Below are 21,388 nucleotides of genomic sequence, written 5' to 3' on the forward strand. Positions count from 1 at the left end.
ATCTTTGAATTCATTGTTAGAATGAAAAATTGTTCATTGTTCACTGTTTGACATTGTTGACTCATGTTAGGATGGCAGGCACCTGATCCTGAGATAAATTTGCAGCATAGATGAGCTGAGTAGTTCCAGCCTTCCCATGGAGCTTTGAGCATCAATTTGGGTACCCTGAATTTAAAGTAACACTTAACCTACGGAGAAATCTCGCAAGACTCTCAACAATGATGGTTATGAAATCTAAAAATGGAACAAATAAGGGGACAACATAGAACCAGGGATTTTCCTCTGCAAGGAAGAGTCTTGGGAGGACTTAATAGCTAACTCATCACACATTAGAAGCTGTTATTTAAAGGATAGTAATTTTTCTCCTTTTATATACACTGTGGATAAACAGGGAAAACTGGTTTAAGTTGTAGCAGAAGAGATGTAAGTTAGTTGAGAAGAAAAACAATTCTGACTGGAAATGCACAGTAAACATCAAATGTGTGGATTTCATTTCTCTGGTAGTAATCGAACATTCACTGAGCATTGGATTTAGTAGTCTTGTCTAATGGCAGTGATCCAAAACTGAGCCTTATTCTCAGGGTCTTAAGGTTTTGTGTTCCTGAAATCACTCAGTTTTGCACTTGTAGAATGTCACTTTTATGATGACCTCTTTTTAGAAACAAAATAAATGTGACTCTTAGAAAGTAGTAATTGTGTCCCATTATTGAATTATTTTAAACCAGCACTGACAGTGAAATGGGCATTTAAGGAATGCTGCATTCTATGGAGATATTTAAAACTAGACTGAGAATGATTTTTCTTAAGGCTGCTGGTTGGGCAGGGCTTTTTAACTTGGTTTCTGTGATGTCTTGGTTCTCACATCCTTCTTGAACCAGATGTTCCCTTTCTTTTTTTTTTTATTTTTAGTTTCTTTTAAAGATTTATTTCTTGTATCACTTGTCCTTTTTTTTTAACTTTTATTTAATGAATATAAATTTCCAAAGTACAGCTTATGGATTACAATGGCTTCCCCTCCCATAACTTCCCTCCCACCCGCAACTCTCCCCTTTCCCACTCCCTCTCCCCTTCCATTCACATCAAGATTCATTTTCAATTCTCTTTATATACAGAAGATCAGTTTAGCATATATTAAGTAAAGATTTCAACAGTTTGCACCCACATAGAAACACAAAGTGAAAAATACTGTTTGAGTACTGGTTATAGCATTAAATCACAATGTATAGCACATTAAGGACAGAGATCCTACATGAGGAGTAAGTGCACAGTGACTCCTGTTGTTGACTTAACACATTGACACTCTTGTTTATGGCATCAGTATTCACCCCAGGCTCTTGTCATGAGTTGCCAAGGCTATGGAAGCCTTTTGAGTTCACTGACTCTGATCATATTTAGACAAGGTCATAGTCAGATTGGAAGTTCTCTCTTCCCTTCAGAGAAAGGTACTTCCTTCTTTGGCCTGTTCTTTCCACTGGGATCTCACTCACAGAGATCTTTCATTTAGGTCATTTTTTTTTTTTTCCAGAGTGTCTTGTCTTTCCATGCCTGAAATACTCTCATGGGCTTTTTAGCTGGATCCACATGCCTTAAGTGCTGATTCTGAAGCCAGATGTTCCCTTTCTAAGATAAAAGATGAACTGTTAAGACCTCAAATTGTGTCGCTGGGGGCAGAAATAGCGCTGAGTAAGGATCCTGGGGTTGGTGTGCCCTCAGATATTGCCACCTGATAATTTCCTATGGCTTAGCCGCAACATTCAGAACCAACCTCTCCACCAGAGTTGAAGATTTTATTTGTAAAAAGTTTTTTTTTTTTTTTAAATTCAGTATTGGTTACCATTATACAAGAATACTTTAAAATATTCATGGAAAATGGAATCAAATGAAAATGCCTGTTTTCCATGAACTTCTTGAAGACTACTCACATATCCCTCCATTATCCAAATAACTGCAAAAAAGCATTTACTTATTTATTTGAAAGACTGAGTTATAGACAGAGAGATCTCCCATCTGCTAGTCCATTCCTCAAATGGCTGCCACAGCCAGGGCTGGGGCAGGCTGAAGCTAGGAGCCAGGAGCTTCAACCAGGTCTCCCATGTGTGTGGCAGGGGCCCAAAGTACTTGGGCCATTCTTTACTGCTTTCCCAGGCACATTAGTAGGGAGCCAGATCAGAAGTGCATTAGCCAGGACTTGAACTGACACCATATGGGATGCTGGCATTACAGGAGGTCGATTTACCTGCTATGCTATAATGCCAGCCCCTATTTTACTTTTTTAAAAAATCCAAATATAGTTATGATCCTAAACCCGATCTTTTAATATTGTGAGTAGAGAAAATCAAAGCTCTCAAAATAAAGTTCAGACCATCTGATACTTTGTGAAAATCAAATTTACCATACTTCTCAGGTACTGAAGTAAATCTCTAGATGTTACAGTATCTTCCTTTCATTTAAAATTTATTAAAATATGAACCTTCTTTTCAAATGCACATTTTAAACCTTACTTGAAAATAAAATCAGGTTGCTTCCTCCTGTAGCCCACACCTTCTCACCTCTCAAAAATCTCTTGTGGTGCCAAAGACAATTGTAACTTGAAGTGGTTGATTCTAAGGATCTCAGCTAGGTAATCCTCAGAGTAAGGAGTTTATACTTAAGACTTAGAATATGGCCCCCTTATTACTTTCTATTTTAAAAAGATTTATTTATTTGTTTGTTTGAAAGGCAGGGAAAGAGACAGAGACAGACAGAAGGGGAAGAGAGAGAAAGAGATGAGAAGAGGGGGAGAGGGGAAGGGATGGGAGGGGAGGGGATGAGAGAGAAGACAATGATATCCTTCTTCTGCATTCTCCATTCTCCATTTGGCTGCAGGGCTGGGCCAGGCCAAAGCTAGGAGCCAGGAACTCTATTTGGGTCTCCTACATGGGTGGCAGAAACTCAAGTACTTGCTGGCGCTGTAGGCCTGGGCTTTAACCTGCTGCCCCACATCGCTGGCCCCTCCTTTATTTCTATATCATCATGGAATTGGAATGTAATTGCTGACTGAAATCCTTCCATCATTCTTAACTTTTTAAAAACTGTTTTGGCTTGTTAAGGAAGAATTTAATGTTTTCTCAAAGGGATGTTACTGTTTTCTTGATGTATTTTTATCCCTGTAATGGGTTTACAACCTTAAAGGAAATAAATGTGTCTTTCCCCTATAATACAAATAGACCATCCTTATGATGTACACATTGCTTGTTCTCCTGTGCAGATGGTGTAGTCCTCACGCTGTAAGTGGTTTCTCATCTGTTTGGAACTTACCCCTTCTTACCCCAGCCGCTGGATTTCAGTATCTGTGAAGAATGATTGGATTGATCGAGCTCAGGTTTCCCCTGTCCTTTGTGTGTTCTAGATACATTTCATATTGCTCTTCAGTCGACAAGGGAAATTACGGCTGCAGAAATGGTATACCACTCTCCCCGACAAGGAGCGGAAAAAGATCACGCGGGAAATTGTCCAGATCATTCTTTCTCGTGGTCACAGGACAAGCAGTTTTATTGACTGGAAGGAACTAAAACTTGTCTATAAAAGGTGTGAGTAACTTTATGAGAACGGAGTTTCCCATTATTGCATTGGTTTGTTCTAGTCCGAATGATTTAGATTGCAATTCCAATCGCACTGTTTGCTGAAATCTCTGAAGACGGCCTGGATATCTGTACGAGCAGAGACTAAGGCATCGGTTACCTGGGACCTCATCGTCAAAATGACCACTCAGCCTCAGTTTCCTCATGTGTTAATTGAGATTCCTTTCTGGTAAGGTCTTGCTATGGCAAACAGGTGTCGTAAAAAATGTACAGGCTTTGAAGTCAGAAAAAGACTTTCAATTACGGCAAGACCTGTTGAGCCAACATGGGTTCATTTTTCTTTTTCCTTTGCTCTAGTATAAGAGCTAAACTTGTTTATTTATTTATAGCTTTTTAGTTTTTAACAGATTCTGTGTAGTTTGTAGAGAGAATTCTAAGACTATAATGATATTCCCTTCCTCCCTCTATGGGTTCTTAAACTACTTGATATTACTTAGTAGTACTTAAAGTACACATTGACAGTACAGGTATGCACTATTCAGGAAAGGAAATATTTCATGAACTCCTGTTGTGTCCCTGGCATTATTCTAATGGCTGAGGATACAGGGGTGAAAAACATACCTAATATTCCTGTTGTCATGGAGTGGACTCATTTTCTAAGTAAGCAAATAAGGTATTTTCAGTTAGTAACAAATACTGTGGAAAAATGCAGTTTCGTATGGCAGAGAGATGTGTGGCTTTGTTCAAAGCAGCTCTTTATAATACTTATTGCTCAGATTTGCAGGTGGGTAAAGTGAGGACACAGTTTAAGCAGTTAGTCCCCAGCCATAGTAATTGAGTGGTAGTTAGTAGGGCCAGGATTCAAATCCACTTCTTTCAAACTTTAAAACCTATCTACCTTTTTACTGTACCTGCTTGCTAATGGCAAGACCAGCCTAGAGAGGGACCTAAATTTATAGATGAGGAACCAGGCCTGAGAGGTCATTTTGCCAAGGAAGTCCCAAGCAATTGATGCCTAAATCAGGACCAGAACACAGCCCACTTGGCCCTGCATCCAACATCACACTGCATCCAGTATCCACAGAGAACACACACATGGGCCAAAAGATTCTGTCCCCTGATCATAGGAGAGTGGACAGAGAGAGAGAGAGAGAGAGAGAGAGAGAAAGGTCTTCCTTTGCCATTGGTTCACCCTCCAGTGTCCGCTGCGTCCAGTGCGCTGCGGCCGGCACACCGTGCTGATCTGATGGCAGGAGCCAGGTACTTATCCTGGTCTCCCATGGGGTGCAGGGCCCAAGCACTTGGGCCATCCTCCACTGCACTCCCTGGCCACAGGAGAGAGCAGGCCTGGAAGAGGGGCAACCGGGACAGAATCCGGCGCCCCGACTGGAACTAGAATGCGGTGTGCCGATGCCACAAGGCGGAGGATTAGCCTAGTGAGCCGCGGCGCTGGCCTGATCATAGCTCTTTAGGTAAAATCTTTTTTGGGAGATTTTCACATCATTAGCAGAAATAATCCAGTCACCAGAACATATTTATAGATTCTGTTTCATAGTTGTGGAGGGTATTGGATATGATGAATGATGGTTTCATTCTTCATGATAGGGATAGCCACTGGGGAGGACTTTGCATATTCCTTGTGAAAAACCATCTTTAGATTGTTTAATAGATCATCATTTTTTTTTTTTGCTTTCTTTTTTTCCTTTTTAAGGTATGCTAGTTTATATTTTTGCTGTGCAGTGGAAAATCAAGACAATGAGCTGTTGACACTAGAGATTGTGCATCGTTATGTGGAGTTGCTGGACAAATATTTTGGAAATGTAAGTATTGTTCTTTTCTTTTGGAATTAGACACAGGCAGCATCCTAGCTCTTATTTCAGATCTTTCTCTCATCACATTCCTTCTCTCCCTCAAGTCTAAAATTCAAATCACATCAGTACTGAGGATCACATGAGTCCACCTAGGATCAGAAAACAAGGCTTTTCTCCCGACCCGTAATTCTTAATAAATTAAAGACCCAAAGCCTCCCAGAGGCAAGTGTGTCTTTATCTACAAGGCCATGGACATGAGAGACCTGTTGCTGAGCCAGAGTTTGTGAAGCCTGCCTTAATATTTTGTCCCATATTCTTAATCGTTTTTGTCATGTCTCTGCTTTTTTAAATTTCCTTTCTCATAAGCTATAAGTATTTATTAATATTATTTAAATATGAGGAAACAACGCCAAACAAACCAACCCCCTAAATCCTTTCCCTGCACATTGCTATCTAGTAATTGTTCTGCATTTACTGACAAATATGCACCGTATCAGCTGGCGCAGTGCTCAAAACCCCTTTCCTGTGCAACAGGGTACCGTGTGGCTCTCATCTCTGCCGCTCTGAGGAAGTCCTAGTTACTGTAGGGTCCTCCCTACTGGTCAATACCAGTGACCCCTCTTGGGTCGTCACTGCCTTTACCTCTCTGCAGCCCTGGTTCCTTGCTGATCCTAACACTTTGTTGGCTTCTCTTCATTTTGCCATGCCATTGATTCTTGCTGATTCTTGTCCTATGTTTCTGAAGACCTCTCTCTGGTTTCTGCCTCTGAGCTCCCTTCCCTTCCCTTCCCTTCCTCTAAATACCTTCCTTCTCTCCCCAGCATCCTGTGTATCTGCTGACTCTCCCTGTACCAGGTGACTCTTCAGTTTGTTGGTGACTGTCTTCATTGGGCTTCTCATGGACAAGAACTGGTCTCTTCTGACAACCTGTTCTGCCTGTGGTTAGGATCTGTTGTGTTCTAGGACCCTTCAGTGCAAAAGAGCAGTGTTTCCTTCATCCTTCTCTCCCAGCCTGCCTCTGGCTGTTGAGACTAAAGTGCCTCTGCTTCTTTCAACTTTCTTCGTTTCTTATTCTTTTTTTGAAAGAGATTTATTTTGAAAGTCAGAGTTACAGACAGCAAGCGCATGAGAGAGAGAGAGAGACAGACACACACACACACACACACACACCCAGAGACACACACACACACACACACACAGAGAGAAACTGTCTGCTGGTTCACTATTCAGATGGCCGCAAATTGAAGCTAGGAGCCGGGAGAGCTTCTTTGAGGTCTCCCACAAGGGTGCAGGGGCCTAAACAATTAAACCATCTTTTGCTGCTTTTCCCAGGCCACTAGCAGAGAGCTGGATCAGAAGTGAAGCAGCCAGGACACAAACTGGCACCCATATGGGATGCAGCGTTGCAGGTAGAGGCTTTACCTGCTCTGCCACAATGCTGGCCCCTGCTTCTTTCAACATTCACCAGTATAGATTTACCTGGGATTTCAGTTTTGCTTTCCTTCTAAACTTCTTGTCTAGCTGTTTCTATACCTGGACTCCTCAGCTTCTCTTCTTGGCTGCTGCTTTCCAACTTGCATACAAACCCAGACCTAGGAGTGGTGTTTTTTTTTTTTTTTAACTTTTATTTAGTAAATACAATTTCCAAAGTACAGTTAATGGATTACAATGGCTTTTCCCCCCCATAACTTCCCTCCCACCCGCAACTCTCCCCTCTCCCGCTCCCTCTCCCCTTCCATTCACATCAAGATTCATTTTCAATTCTCTTTATATACAGAAGATCAATTTAGTATATATGAAGTAAAGATTTCATCAGTTTGCACCCACACAGAACATAAAGTGTAAAATACTGTTTCAGTACTAGTTATAGCATTACTTCACATTGGACAACACATTAAGGACAGAGATCCTACATGAGGAGTAAGTGTACAGTGACTCCTGTTGTTGACTTAAAATAGCCTACAGACTTGGTGTTTTTGCAAGAGCCTGAAGAGTTACCTGAATTCTGACCTCTCCCGTCACCTGCCTTCTCTTCTTCATTTTTGAACCGTGATTTGAACCATTGTGTTTTCCTAGATGAAGGCAACTTTGATGATGTGAATTGTGGTTGAATTTTGTCTCAATCTAGTGGACCAAATTTCAACCAGGTGTTTCAAAGAAAGCTGCTTCTCAAGAGAATTTGGATGACCTTCACCAATGCTAAGCCCAGCTGAGGCATGGGGAGAATCAGAATGAGTTCCTATTTCCCTATCATTCATTTTCCACCCTATCCTGGTACACCATTAGAAGTTCTGTCTTTGTCATTAACCAAAATTTAATTCACTAAAAAAGTCAATGAATCTTTCATTAAGCTAAGAGTGACTAAGAGCAGTTCAAGGCTGTATGCCCAGTAGGTGTTCACTTCTTATTAATTAACAAGGCTGAGCAAAGCCTCCCTTCTGATTCTCAGTGACATCATCTCAGGAATAAAATGTTTCTCTTTGGTTTTCTTTACCTCTTGTGTTGTTAATATTAAAGGTTTTCTTGAATTCTGTCCTTATTTCTTTCCAAAGGAAAACTTTCTACTGAGCTTCTAACACTGGGAAATATTACCTTCTGAAGACAGATAAGGCAAAATCTCTGGTTACTAATTTAAGTTATGTATTTTTAGCACTTTTCAATTTCAAAGAGATTTATAAGGATTAACTAGTTAATCTTTCCATCTTCAGTAAGTAGCATTGACCCCAATTTATAGAGGCTAAGAGGAAATGCCTGAAAGTCTCATAGTAGATAAGAGTATGTTTGAGGATTTAGACACCTGCCTTATTTTCCCATTAAAGACTGTTGTGTGAATTTTCCATGATGCCCTCGGTGTGTGGATGCTGTTGTTCTAGAGCGGTTTTGAACCTGATTTAGGGAGTTTTTATTGTTGTTGTAAAAGACGAGACCGTGAGTCTTGTCAGATGCTGGGGTCAACTTGCTTCCATAGCCGACCCAGGATTTGGGGCCTGCCACCTGTGTCCATTTTACAGATGATAAAAAGGAAACTCAAAAAGGTTAATGTTACTTTGTTAACTCATGGGGCTGCCATGAGGGCCAAATATGTAGGGTGAATATCAATTCTGTATAAACTTCTAATTGCTGTATAGTTGTGCATTGTGTTATATTTACTTTTGTTTTATTTGTGACTTTATAGTATTTATGGAGTTTCTTTTTACCTGAAGCACTTACTGCATGTAACTTGAAATGTTTTGTATTTTCTTTAGAATAGAATTCAGTGGTAAGGGCCTGTAGTAATCCAAAAGGATTTAGTTTGTGAAATGCCAGAAATAATCTCATGGCATCAAGTATTCTGCTATAAGAAAAGACTTTCAAGCCAAATTACAATAAAGCACATGGCTAAGAAATTGAAGATAAAGTTAAATGATCAGTTTCCGTATTTTGTAAGCTTTATTCCATAATCGAGATACATGAGAAAAAAATAAATAAAATGACTCCTGTATTTATTAACATTGTGATATGGAGGAAGCCATGTGTATTTGCAAAATTGGATGGAGTGGAGCCATTTGAACATTAAGGTGATATTTCTGATGTACGGAGACAGAATTTAAGGTAGAATTTTTGAAGAATTTGAGTAATTAGAAGAAATGCGAATATGATTTATGATTCTTCTAGCATGTTTTCTCTTCTTATTCTCAGATGGTATTCAATTCAAAGAATAACCAGGAGTAGCACTTTACAGCTGTGTATGATCTGTCAGTGTGTAATTGCTCACTGGTAACGTTCTCTGTCATGCCAGTGGAGCTTGTGGATCCATATCTCCAATTATCTAGAGATAGCAAATGCACAGTAATCTGTGTGTGTCTTTGTGTAGCGGACTGTGTACCACCTCACTTGATGCTTACCACTTACTGGGTGCTAAACTAATAGCCCCAGGCTGCTGGGGTTGGATTGCTGTTCTCAGAGTGGGGTACAAGAAGTTCCTAGAGAACTTGTATTAGTGTCTATCAGGTTCACTTTGCAGGATTCTGATTGCCGGTTTGTCCTAATGAGACTGCTGTCTGTCTTGGATTCCTGGTGTGCACCTGCCTTGACCTCTGAGGTACCTCAGCTAATGCTACTCTAACTCCTGACTTCTGCCTCTCCTGACCTCTGGTAACTGCCTGCTTCTCGTTGTCTTCTTTCCTGTGCATGAATGCCTGACTTACTGTGATTTCATTGTGTTTAAGTTGTTCAACATTGTAGAACAATGCATAATTTTATATATCTGTTTAGATATGTAGGTTTTAAAAAATAAATGGGACTGCTCTATGCATGTTATTTGCAACTTTCCTTTTTTCCTTTGTAAGTCTGCATTGAAGATCTTTCCACATCTGTCTGTATAAATCTACTTCATTCTTTTCAATTTCTACATAGGAGTCAATGGGGGTATACCATATGTTATTTAAACCATTACCTTATGAGTAAACTTTGGTTGTATCTGATTATTATAATTGATGAAATTATAATCTCAATTGCTCATATATGTTATTGTATACTAATTTGAATACAGTATGGGAACAAATTCCTCATGGAATTGTTGGTCAAAGGAACTCTACGTTTAAAATTGGTAAATACTATACTGTAGTTCAACTCAGTACTCTATAACATTTATGAATTCCACTAACATGAGCTTGAATATCTATTTGTTCAAACCATCTCTAGTACTGGATATTGGATATTATCTCTTAGTTTTCAGATGAACATCAATTTAGCTTGCATTTCTCTGATTACTGGCGAGGCTGTACATTATACAAGATGTATCGGCCATTTCCATTTCTTCTTTAATTGACTATGAATTGCTTCTTAACAGCATTTCCTTGTTTTTGTGATGTTTGTCTCAGGGTTTTCGAGAATTCTTTCTATAACATGGATCCTATCTCCTTTCCCCATTACCCACATAGGGGTACTTTATAAAGTGCATAGAAAGTAGGATTTAAAAATGAGCTTGCTTTTATAGAAAAAACTTGAAATCCCTGTGTAATTTTCTCATAATGTGCATTTTCTATGAATTTTTGAAGACCTCTATTACTTTCCCCAGCCTGGGACTGTAATTTTAAATGCCCAGTTCACACTGTGCTGTGCTTCACCACATTTTTGCCTTGGGGAGCGTTGTTCCATGAGCATCCAACTTCCTGGAATGAGAAGTAAAAGAAAAAGTTCATTTGAAAATATGTGTGCTTTCATCACACTGTTCTCTCCTGGATGCCTATTCTCAAGAGTAAAACCTTCTGGTTCTGGGTAGTCTTAGGTTATCATTGTTCCCAGTGAATATATTCTTTTACTTGAAATTTGGCCATCTTTGGTCATGTGTGCATATACATGTGTGCGTGTAGACACACAGCTGTATATGCATGCTTGTGTGTGTATGTGTACAGGTATGTATATGCTCATACATGTATACACAAGCCCACTCGTACACACAGAGATATTTTAGGGGGGGAGGATTTATGTGTGTGTGTATGGGTGTGTGTATATATATGTTTATTGTTGCTTTAATGCTATTTTCTAGTGAACGAAGAGTTTGTAACCCTTGCAGATGAGTTGTATGAGTTTTTCTGAGCTGGCCATCTATCACAGTGGTGTTGTATTCATTTGTTCATGTGCTTCTACATTCAATTGAATCTGTCAACATAAACCATGTTCCTCGTGGAGTCTGCAAGTTTATTGACCTAAATCCTAAATATATGGAGCAATTTGCAAGACTATTGGCATCTATTTTATGTAAAGTTATAGCGTTCAGTAGAATCAGAAAATTATCTGGGAAGCCATTAATCCTCAGCATGATAGAAACAAGACCTATTTGGTGGCTGACTTGTTTGTTTACCCTGCAGATATATATTCCATCTCACTACGTGCAAGATAACAGGGACATAAAAGTGATGAAGACAAGGTCCCTACCCTGAGCTCCCAGTATGGGGGATAGGGGTGGAGGGTGATTAGTGATCAATAAGTGAGCATGTTCTAGTATCTAGAAGATACAAATGAGAACCCAGAGGAAATGATAAGAAATCTGAAGGGGAACACACAACCTGGGCAGTCACTGTGCCCCTGACTTTTGAATTTGGCCTTGGAACATGAGCATGGTTTCAATAGCAGGAGAGGAGGAACATTCCAGGAATTTCTGGAATGTAAAAAGGGTGAAGGCATGCAAGAACACAGCAAGTTTATGGCACATATGGCTATAGCATGGGATAAGCCCTGACCAAGAACCAGAGAGCAGGGCCCCTGTCGGTTGTAAAGATTCCTCTATTCCATGCTGAGGAACTAAACTTTGTCCTGGACAGGAGAGGAACAAGATCAGCATTTTAGCAAAATGTCCTTGGTCAATGGCCTTGAGCAGACACAAACTTCACACAGAAGATCATTGCCGTAGCTTAAAGGTGAGGTGTTTCAGGCCTGACCAAGGACTGTGAAAACCAAGAAGAGGGGGAGGGTTTGGGATTTAGAGGGTCGAATCAGTAGGAATTTGTGGGATGACACTGAGAGGGAGGGATGAGGGGTGGAGGTAGGGGGGAATAAGTTGAACTCTAGGATGAATTATTGAGCAATTAGAAAGATGTTCCAGGTGTGGGTTGTGGTACAGTGGGTTAAGCTGCCACTTGAGTTGCCAGCATCCCATACTGCAGTGCTGGTTCAAGTCTTGGCTATTCCCCTTCTAATCCACCTCCCTGCTAATGTACCTGGGAAGTAGCAGACTACAGCTGAAGTACTTGAGTTCCTTTTACTCACGTGGGAGACTCACTGGAATGGAGTACCTGGCTTCTGGCTTCAACCTGTCCCAGTCCCAACTGTTGTAGCTTTTTGGAGACTGAGTCATCAAATAGAAGCACTCTCTCTCACTCTCCCGCCCCCCCCCCCTTACTCTGCTTTCAAATAAGTAAATAGATAAGTAATAGGAGGTTGCAGCTACTAAACCAAATAGAAACCAAAGGAAAAAGAATAAGCTTGACACTAGTTTGGGATGTGGAAACATGGATTGAAACTATCCAAATTGTCTAATTAGCAACAGAAAATATGGTGAACTAGTGCCCCAGAAGGAGGTAAGGGCTGGACGTGGAGGTTTGTTGAGTCTCCTGCTTGCTAGACACAGCTGCAGAATGCCAATGTGATTGTCTGGAGGAACAGGTGTATTGCAAAGGGAAGAGACCCTATTGTGGAACACGAATATCCAAGGAGAAGATGGGTTTCCAGAATGTAAGGAGCACATGGCAGAGATGTTTGTCTGTTCTGCTGAGTGATACATCTTGTGCACTCTGTAAATCTTTCCTGAGTGAATGCAAGGTGATAAGGAGCTAAATCATCCAGGGAGTTAGAGGAGGAATAATCAGAGAGGCAGGAGGATAACAGAAATTAAATGGTATTGCCCAAGTCGGAGGAGCGAGAGAAAAGTGCATTCCATTGGCCAGGTATTGATGAAGAGGATCAAGTGCTGCTGAGCGGCAAATGTGGGGAAGGATTCTAAACTTCGAGCAAAGCTTTTAACAGAGTAGCTTCTGTTGGGTGGCTAGTATGCAAAGAAAAGTTAGGGGTCGGTGAGTTGAGGAATAAATAGGAGGAAGACAGCAAAGAAAATGCCTGAACAGCTGTCTTATTGGGGCATTGGATTATAGGGGGTGGTCTTGCCACTTGCTGCATTTAAACACCAACGTCTATCAGAGAGTGATTTTTGATGTAACATTTGCAAGTCCAGCAGTATCAGCTGCACTTGGGAACCTGTTAAAGATGAGAACTCTCAACCTGACCCAGACCTAGTATATTGGAAGCTGAGGGCAGGTCCAGCACTGTGTTTTAATGAGCCTCTGGGTGAGCCTGATTCACTATAAAGGTCCCAAACCACTGGTCTCTGAAGTAATTTTGAGAAACATTAGCACAGTTGAGCTAATATGTTCCTGAAAAGCGAGCTGCAGAGAGAATCTTCATGCTAGGAGTCAGGATTTACAGACCAGAGAGCAGAGAAATGGAACTCTGCACTTGTTCCTAAAACCCAGCTAGGGGCTCAGCTGTCCTTTGTGCAGGTGGAAATAGGAGCTGAGTGACCATGTTCCTCTGTTGAATCTCAAGTGTCTTACTGCAACATACAACATTATTATCTAAGGACCTTCTCTGCTTTAATAGAATGTGATTTTTCTTTTATTAAAGACACAGAATTCCCTGGCTCTAGATTTCTGTCTTTAAAAATACAATCAGATATTTTTAAAAAGATATTTATTTTAAAGGCAAAGTGATAGGGGGCTAAGGGAGAGAAGGAGGGAGAAAGGGAGAGGGAGAGGTAGGGAGAGGGAGAGGGAGAAGTAGAGAGAGAGGAAAGGAGAAGGGAGAGGAGAAAGGAGAGGGAGAGGTAGAGAGAGAGGGAGAGATATCTTCTATCCACTGGTTCACTCCTCAAATGGCCACAACAGCAAGGTCTAGACCAGGCTGAAGCCAGAAGTCCAGAACACTGTCCAAGTCTCCTATGTAGATGACAGGCACTCAAGTATTTGAGTCATCTTCTGCTATTTTCCCAGGCACATTTGGAAGGAACTGGTTTGGAAATGGAGCAGCAGGGACTTGAACCTGTACTCTGATATGGGATGCTTGCATTACAAGCTTAACCTGCTGTGCCACATTGCTGGCCCCAATCAGATATTTTTATATTTGGTATGGCATATGGTTGCAAACCTGGGAAAGCTTGAGATATCGGCAAGTGTTTCCCCTGATCCTATTGCAAGTTTATCAAAATATTTTTTTTTCCTACCAGGTCTGTGAGCTGGACATTATTTTTAATTTTGAAAAGGCTTATTTCATCCTTGATGAGTTTATAATAGGTGGAGAAATTCAGGAAACATCCAAGAAAACTGCTGTCAAAGCCATTGAAGACTCCGATATGTTACAAGAGGTCAGTACAGTTTCCCATTAATATGGGAAAATATGGTGATAGTGGTGATAATAGTGTTAATATTGTATTAGCCAACACGTACTGAGTACTTACACCATGCCCAATACAGTTTTCAAGCAATTGACTGTCAGTCGCTCATTTAACTCTTACAGCAATTTTAAGAGGTACGTAGTGTTTCTACCCCATTTTACAGATAAGCAAACCAGACTTCAGGAGGTTAAATGATGCACTTCTCAATGTCACACAACTAGTTAAATGTGGAATATAGATTGGAATCCAGGAAGTTGGCTTCTAGAGTCTTTGCTCTTCATGTTTGGGTGAGATTTTAGTGTGAGGATATGTCCCTATTGAAAAGGTGCTATTGCTTGGTGCTACTCTTTTCAAGAATAATGAGATGTATTAAAAGACTTTCATTAAAATGTCTGTGCTGCCCTGGGAAAGGAGAATAGTGTCACATAGTTACTTCATTTGCCAGAAATATTAGAGCTTTATTATTGAAGATGGCATTTATCATTTTAATTAAAATTTCTTGCACCTCTGGGGAAGGCTGTATGCATGCTCCTGTTTGCTCCTTGCTTGCAGAGGTAAAAATGGGTCCTGAAGCATACATTTTGTACCACTTCTGACTGTTATTCTGGTATAAAAACATAGCAGGACTTCTCTGTTAGAAACAGCCCTTATTTGCACCACAACTGATCAGGGAGCTTAAACTACATTAGACTCTTCTGTCTTCCCAAGGACTCTGAGAGATCACACACTCCACCCTGCTGACCTTTGCCCTCCAAAATAAAGATGATCTGACCAGCCCCAGTGTAAGTGTCTGCACACACACACGTGTGTGTGTGTGTGTGTGTGTGTGTCTGTCTGTCTGAGGGCCTGGGTTTGGCCAGCTCTGTCTAGGTAAGTGTATCTTTCCATCTTCCTATCTTAAACCCTTCCTGCTCTTTGGAAATAAGAGGCCGAGTTTGGAAAACATTAGGCTTAATTTCTCAGCAAGTGCTTTGAGTGCTGACTTGCTCCTGCCCATCGAGGAGATCAGTCCTCAGGTGACTGACTGGTCCTGAAGATGTCTGTCTGAGAAGGAGTCCATAGGCAGCAGCTGCATGTTCCCATTGAGAGGCCAATACATTCATTGCTTGATTTAAACATTGCTTACATTTAAACTCCCTCTTATTTACGTGGCTCTCTCAGATGCCACCAGAAGGGAATTTTACAAGGTACTTCAGAAATCAGTGGTTTGGAAATTCCACAGAACAGCATTTCTTAAAATATACCAGGGATGGAGAGGTAGGCAGTGGAGGATGGAGGTTATTTATAATTCTATCCTCAGGATCCTTAATCTCCTTGTAGGAGAAGCAGACATTTAACAGGGTCTTTGACACTTCGATAATTAAAGCTCCCTGAATTGGGGCCAAGACACACCTGGGCTATTTTGAAACACTAGGCGTTTTAAAGAGCTTGCAGTAAGTCTGGTGCTCCTAGTTCCATTTAAATCTGGGAAGCAGGTGTTTCAAGAGTGAGATCCTTCACAATTCACCCATTGGAAGTACATGTAGCTGATGACAGAATGGAAGGTATTGAAGGGCAGGTCCCAGGGTGCCCAGCATTTATCTTCTGTGTTCCCTGTGGTGAGCAGGCAATGTCATGGCTGCCCTCTAAAACCCCCTTGTTGGATTAAAATCATCTGCCAAATGGAGAAAGTGTTTTTAGGGTGTCTGGGGCTCTGCAACTCACCTTGTTGAAGTCAATGAATGTGTGGGGGATTGTATTTAAAAACTGACCTTGTATATCTCGTCTGCTATAGAAAAATTTAGAGTGGATAGGTTCAAATAATGTAATTGCATAAAGGAAAAACGTGACTGCCATTTCCTTCCTGCATGTGGATCTAAACACTTATTTGTAGTGACTAAAGGTTAAGGGAGGCTGTTGCGACTTGCCTTTACTTTCAGAACAATTTTAGACTTTGAAGTAGCCCCTGGGACTTTCCCCAATCCCTCACTAATAAATGTTTCTTAGAATATTAAAAATATTCTAAGATGATGTGGTGCAGCAGGCTAGACAGGTTAATAATATGAGATGACACCTGTGAGCCTGTCATCCCATATTGCAGCACCAGTTTGAGTCCCAGCTGCTCTGCTTTTGGTTTAGTTCTCTGCAGATGTGTCTGAGAAATCAGTGGGTGATGGCCCAAGTGCTTAAGCCCTTGCTCTGGGAGACCAGAGTGGAGTTCCTGGCTCTTGGCTTCAGCCCGGCCCAGGCTTGGCTGTTGTGGTCATTTGGGGGAATCAACCAGCAGGTGGAAGGTCTCTTTCTCTGTCGTTCTCTGTCTGATACTCTGCCTTTCAAATGAATATAAATAAATCTTAAATTTAAAAAGAATATTAAAAATTTTTAAAAGCCTATCCTCACATATTTAGTACGAAGACACATAGTCTCAAATTTCCAGGTACTCACAGTTTATTCTGGGTGTACTAGGCCTAGATGTTGAAAATAGGAAAATAAAGTCACAGTTTGGTTGGTTGGGGATGACCTTTTTTTGGGAGGGCAGAGTGTCCATGTGGACAATGACATAAAGGTATTTGGAGGAAAAAGAAACTGAAAAGATTAGTGGTTAACTGCAGAGTGCAATTCCTGAGGTGACCACGGAGGGCATCAGTTAGCAGGTGTTCTAGACCAAGAAAGTATGTTCAGAATGGACAGTCCAATGCTGCCTCTGATGCTGAAGCAAGAGTGCCTCATCTATGTGTGTGGCTGCAGGAGAAGCTGCTAGATGCACACCAACACTGTCACCTTTCAAAGCATAAACATGTCGACAGCTAACACAAACCATGATGCAATAGAGAATCCTGTATGTGCACCGTGAATGCATGAAACACCACAGTGCGAGGGTCCCTAGATACAGTCTCTAGCACTCCTCTTATGAAGACAAGGGCTGAGCTCTTTGGGGTGGTGCCAGTTTTCAGTCTGTCCAAACCTTTGAAGTAGCAAGTTCAAGAACATACCAAATCTTACATTGTTAGTTCACATAGTTCAGTAACAGGATGGCTGAGACAGTGCAGCCTGTGTAGTGTTTAGCAGGCATCCTCATCTGCTGCTTATTGCTGTGAGAAGTGGCAATAGCTACAGGCCAGTGAAGCGCTGACTCCAGGACCTTTGATTGGTCCTGCAGCTGACAATACTCTCATAGAGTTATTCATTTTTGTCAATTTGACAGAAATGTGGTATTTCAATTGCAAAGAATATCTAGCAATACAATGAAGTTAAACTATGTTAAGGGAGTATCAAGCAATTAATGAAAATACCATGCCATTATTCAGAAGTTTGTGATCCCAATTTTGTGTTTGCAACTTTGTGTTCCTTTTTGAATGGTATAAAGTGTAGGCTGCGTAAAACCAGCATGGGATGCCTGGCTAAGTTAAGAAACGTGGGCAGTGTCTATAGGAGGAGACACAGGGCAGAACTCTTAGGGTGAGGGTGTCTCTTGGCGCATGCTCATTTTGGAGGTGGTGAGCCTTAGGAGTGTGGAGTAGTCAACACAAGTACCATCAGCGAAGGAGCACTGGGATTCTAAATAGAGCTGATGGAAAGCATTTAAAATATCTGATTCATAACCTTGGTATCCCCTTGGCAATCTTGCTTGAGCAGTGGCCTTGTTCTCTGTGGCCCATGCTGCTCAGTGTCTTTCTGGACAGGTTCAAATAAGTCACATACACTAGGGTTTAAGCTTAAGAACAAATCACGCATTGCTGGCTGGATGAAGTGACAGTGATGCACGTGGAAGAAGCAGGGTGTATCTGAGGATAACTTTCTGCCTCTTCGAGTTCTCTTACTGATCCAGCCCGGAGCCATGTTACTACACCAAAAATATGTGGTTTTATGTTTTTTATTTTTAAAATTTATTTATTTGGAAGGCAGAGTGACAGAGACATGGAGAGAGAGAGAGAAGGGGGCGGGGGGAGAGAAATGTGCTTCTATCCACTGGTTCACTCCCCAAATGGCTGCAACAGGCAGGGCTGGGCCAGTCTGAAGCCAGAAGCCGGGAAGTGCATTGGTGTGGCAGGAGCCCACGCATTTGGGCCATCCTCCTCTGCCTTCTCAGGTGCATTAGCAGGAAGCTAGATAGGAAGCAGAGCAGCAAGGGATCAAGCTGGCACTTTTGAAGAAAGTGCTCATATGAGACGAGCACTCAGATACTGGATGCCGAGTTGCAGGTGGCAGAGTAACCCACATGCCACATCAGCTCCTATGGATGTTTTTGTAGAAAGAATGCAAGAAGTCCATCCATCTTGCATGCTATTGGGCTTACAAAATTACTGTAAGTTTTAACTCTGCTTATACTTGTGAGTCTGTTCAAGTAGGTATGTTTTCAAAAGTGCTGGAAAAATATCTAGCCTTGGTAATTGATGAAGAGGCTGAGGAAACATAATTGGTAAATTACGTCCTATTTGGGAGGATAGCCTTTTCAAAACACACAGCAGGAATTCTTCACCATTATGGTGTGTTTATCTTTTATGTCTTGGCAATAAGTGTAATAAAGATGTTCTGCACAACGTAGGAGCCAAGACAATGTCACACAGTGTGATTCAGGCGTCTCTGCCACAGGGGCCTGGATGTGGGCTTCTTGATCATTTCAGAAGACTCATTTATCTTTCAGTGATGTCTGGCAGATGTTGCTTGGACATTTTTCTTCTTAGGCATTCATTTTATGATCAAGTTTTGCTTTTTCTCAATTGAAAATCATTTAGTTCCAGCTGTATGGTTGTGCATACAAATTATACTCAAACTCTGAACCACCTTTCTTGATTAGAGTGCAAAGATTTATGTCTACATATACATTTGGAAACTTCTTAATAATGGCACAAAGAAAAGACTAAAAGAAATTGCAGTCTGCTAAAGGATGTGGTTTAAAAAGACTGTTCTAATTTGTGGTTCTTTTTCAGACCATGGAAGAATACATGAACAAACCAGCATTTTGACTGTGTTGATACTTGAAGATTCTGAGTGCTACATGTTGGGAACTTTATGAAGAAATAATGCCTTGCACCGTCTTTAGATAAAGCCTCTGGCGCTATGCCAAAAATAACTTGAAGGGATTCTTGTTAGCTAGCAAAATTTAAAGTTGTTTTCATAACATATTTATAATTACTACATGTCTGTATTATATTGTATATGAACTTACTGCAGCTCTGAATGCTTAACCACTGCACAGATTGAATATTTGTTTGCACCATTTTAACTCCATGTGCTATTTTTTTCAGCTAATTTTGATAAAAGAGTTGCAATTTGTTTTGCTGCATTTCATCCTCAGCTGACAGGCTGCAAGTTATATTGTAATAACCCATGATTTTGAATGTAAAATTCATCTCATCACTAGTATCTTTCTAAATGTTGTTTTTAAAATTGTATGTTAATTCAAATTTATGTTAATAGTTCACAGCTCATACATGTTAGACATTTTAATACACTCAATAATACCCTGATTCCAGTCCTGACACAATGTATCTGTGTTTAATGTCCTGAATTGACTTACTTTGTTTTTTTCAGGATTGGAATTAAGGAAAATAACCAAAGATGGTATAGAATTTAATGTTTCTGAGCTATTAGCAGCTGCCATCTAGGCTGAGGTTTAATTGTACCTTTTCATTGATTATAAAGGACATTTCAATAAGGTTACATTTTTTCTACAAACTGCATATTTATTAATGTTTCAAGAGATACAGTGCCTTTGACAACCCTTATTGTATAAAACAACGTAATAAGGATTTATAACATAGCAATAATTATTATTGTTACTGCTATTTTAAAAATCCCTAGGCGATCTTAGTTGCTTGAAAGATTGTCTTGCAAATACACTGTAATGTATGTGCAATATATTTGAAGACTTATTAGGTTTTTTCAAGCATTGAATATTCTTACAGCTTGTGTAGTAGGTGATTTCCTTTTTTTTTTTTTTTTTGTTACATGACTCCCTACTGCCTGTCCTAAGAAAATATTTGCTACTGACAATTATTGTTGTGAATATGCCATCTTTGTGCTTCATGGAGAAATTGCTGTGATACTCTGTGTGCCTGTTTTCATTGTTAATGTTAATGTCTGGTATCATTCACACTGGAGTGGTTAGGGACCCTCTGGCATCCTCTGGCACTTTTTTAAAGAGAAGAGTGTGCTGGCTGTTAAATTCTGTAGGAGGTCCCATATGTAGACCTGTAGGAAATGTGATGGAAAAAGTTTTATTTCAGCAGACCTGTAGGGGAAAATGGCAGTATAAGAACAGAGAGGAAAATCAACCAATTCCTCAATGTAAACATTATTCAAAGGAAGGACTTCAGATTAGCATATGAAATAATCATTGGGCTTTTACTATGTACTTTTCCCTCAATGATATGATTACAACATGGCATCAGACTGAAGGTTATCATTTTTGATTACTTTAGTTTTGTGGTTTGACTTTTTTTTTTTTTTGAGATGGTAGAGCTCTTTATTTTTCAAGACAGGTTGGTAAAGATAGACTTCATGTCAACCCACTGCATGCTTTCTGATTCTTTTCATATTTTCACATTTTGGGTGAAAGTATTTCTTGAACCTCATTCAAATGTTCTACACAGGTTGCATAATTTCATATTAGACACTGCCTAACTATGCACAGGGATTCTCAGAATTTTTTATGTCAGTGTCATACATAGGACACAGTCACATCTGTGTGGCACACTGGGGTAAACTCAAGGGAACTGGGAGACAAGGACAGAGACTTTGGTGAAAATAATCACTTTTATATTGTATAATTGTAATAAAACTACAAAACAAAAAGAAAGATTAATAAACAATGAATTTGTATAAAACTTCCAAATGCTTTGAAAAATTTTAATGAGTAACTTGAGTGTGTTTTCATGAACATGATTTTTTTTTAGAAATCAGATTTTATGCTTGAAATTGATGCCCATAATTCTTGGTGAAGTCCCATTAATGTAATCTCTTCTGGCTGGCACCGCGGTTCACTAGGCTAATCCTCCCCCTGCAGTGCTGGTACTCTGGGTTCTAGTCCTGGTTGGGGCACCGGTTCTGTCCCGGTTGCTCCTCTTCCAGTCCAGCTCTCTGCTGTGGCCTGGGAAGGCAGTGGAGGA

At 40.4% G+C, this 21,388-nt stretch overlaps 1 protein-coding gene across 3 annotated transcripts in view; it reads left to right on the forward strand.

Annotated features, from left to right (window-relative positions):
* AP1S3 (adaptor related protein complex 1 subunit sigma 3) overlaps positions 1-21,114 on the forward strand; it is a 74,588-nt gene extending 53,474 nt beyond the window's left edge. The window contains exons 2-6 of one of the 3 annotated variants that reach the window (XM_051849127.3): positions 3,389-3,567; positions 5,272-5,380; positions 14,130-14,267; positions 15,006-15,079; positions 19,208-21,114. In XM_051849127.3, coding sequence (XP_051705087.1) covers positions 3,389-3,567; positions 5,272-5,380; positions 14,130-14,267; positions 15,006-15,038 — 459 coding nt within the window. In that variant the 3' untranslated portion in view covers positions 15,039-15,079; positions 19,208-21,114. The remainder of the gene's footprint in view (positions 1-3,388; positions 3,568-5,271; positions 5,381-14,129; positions 14,268-15,005; positions 15,080-19,207) is intronic. The other 2 variants (XM_051849126.3, XM_089328967.1) reach the window with 2 other exon arrangements.
* The last annotated feature ends 274 nt before the right edge of the window (positions 21,115-21,388 follow it).

Source organism: Oryctolagus cuniculus, chromosome 3 (assembly GCF_051225735.1).
Source record: "Oryctolagus cuniculus isolate XC-2025 breed Fujian yellow rabbit chromosome 3, ASM5122573v1, whole genome shotgun sequence".
In the NCBI taxonomy this organism is placed as follows: domain Eukaryota; kingdom Metazoa; phylum Chordata; class Mammalia; order Lagomorpha; family Leporidae; genus Oryctolagus; species Oryctolagus cuniculus.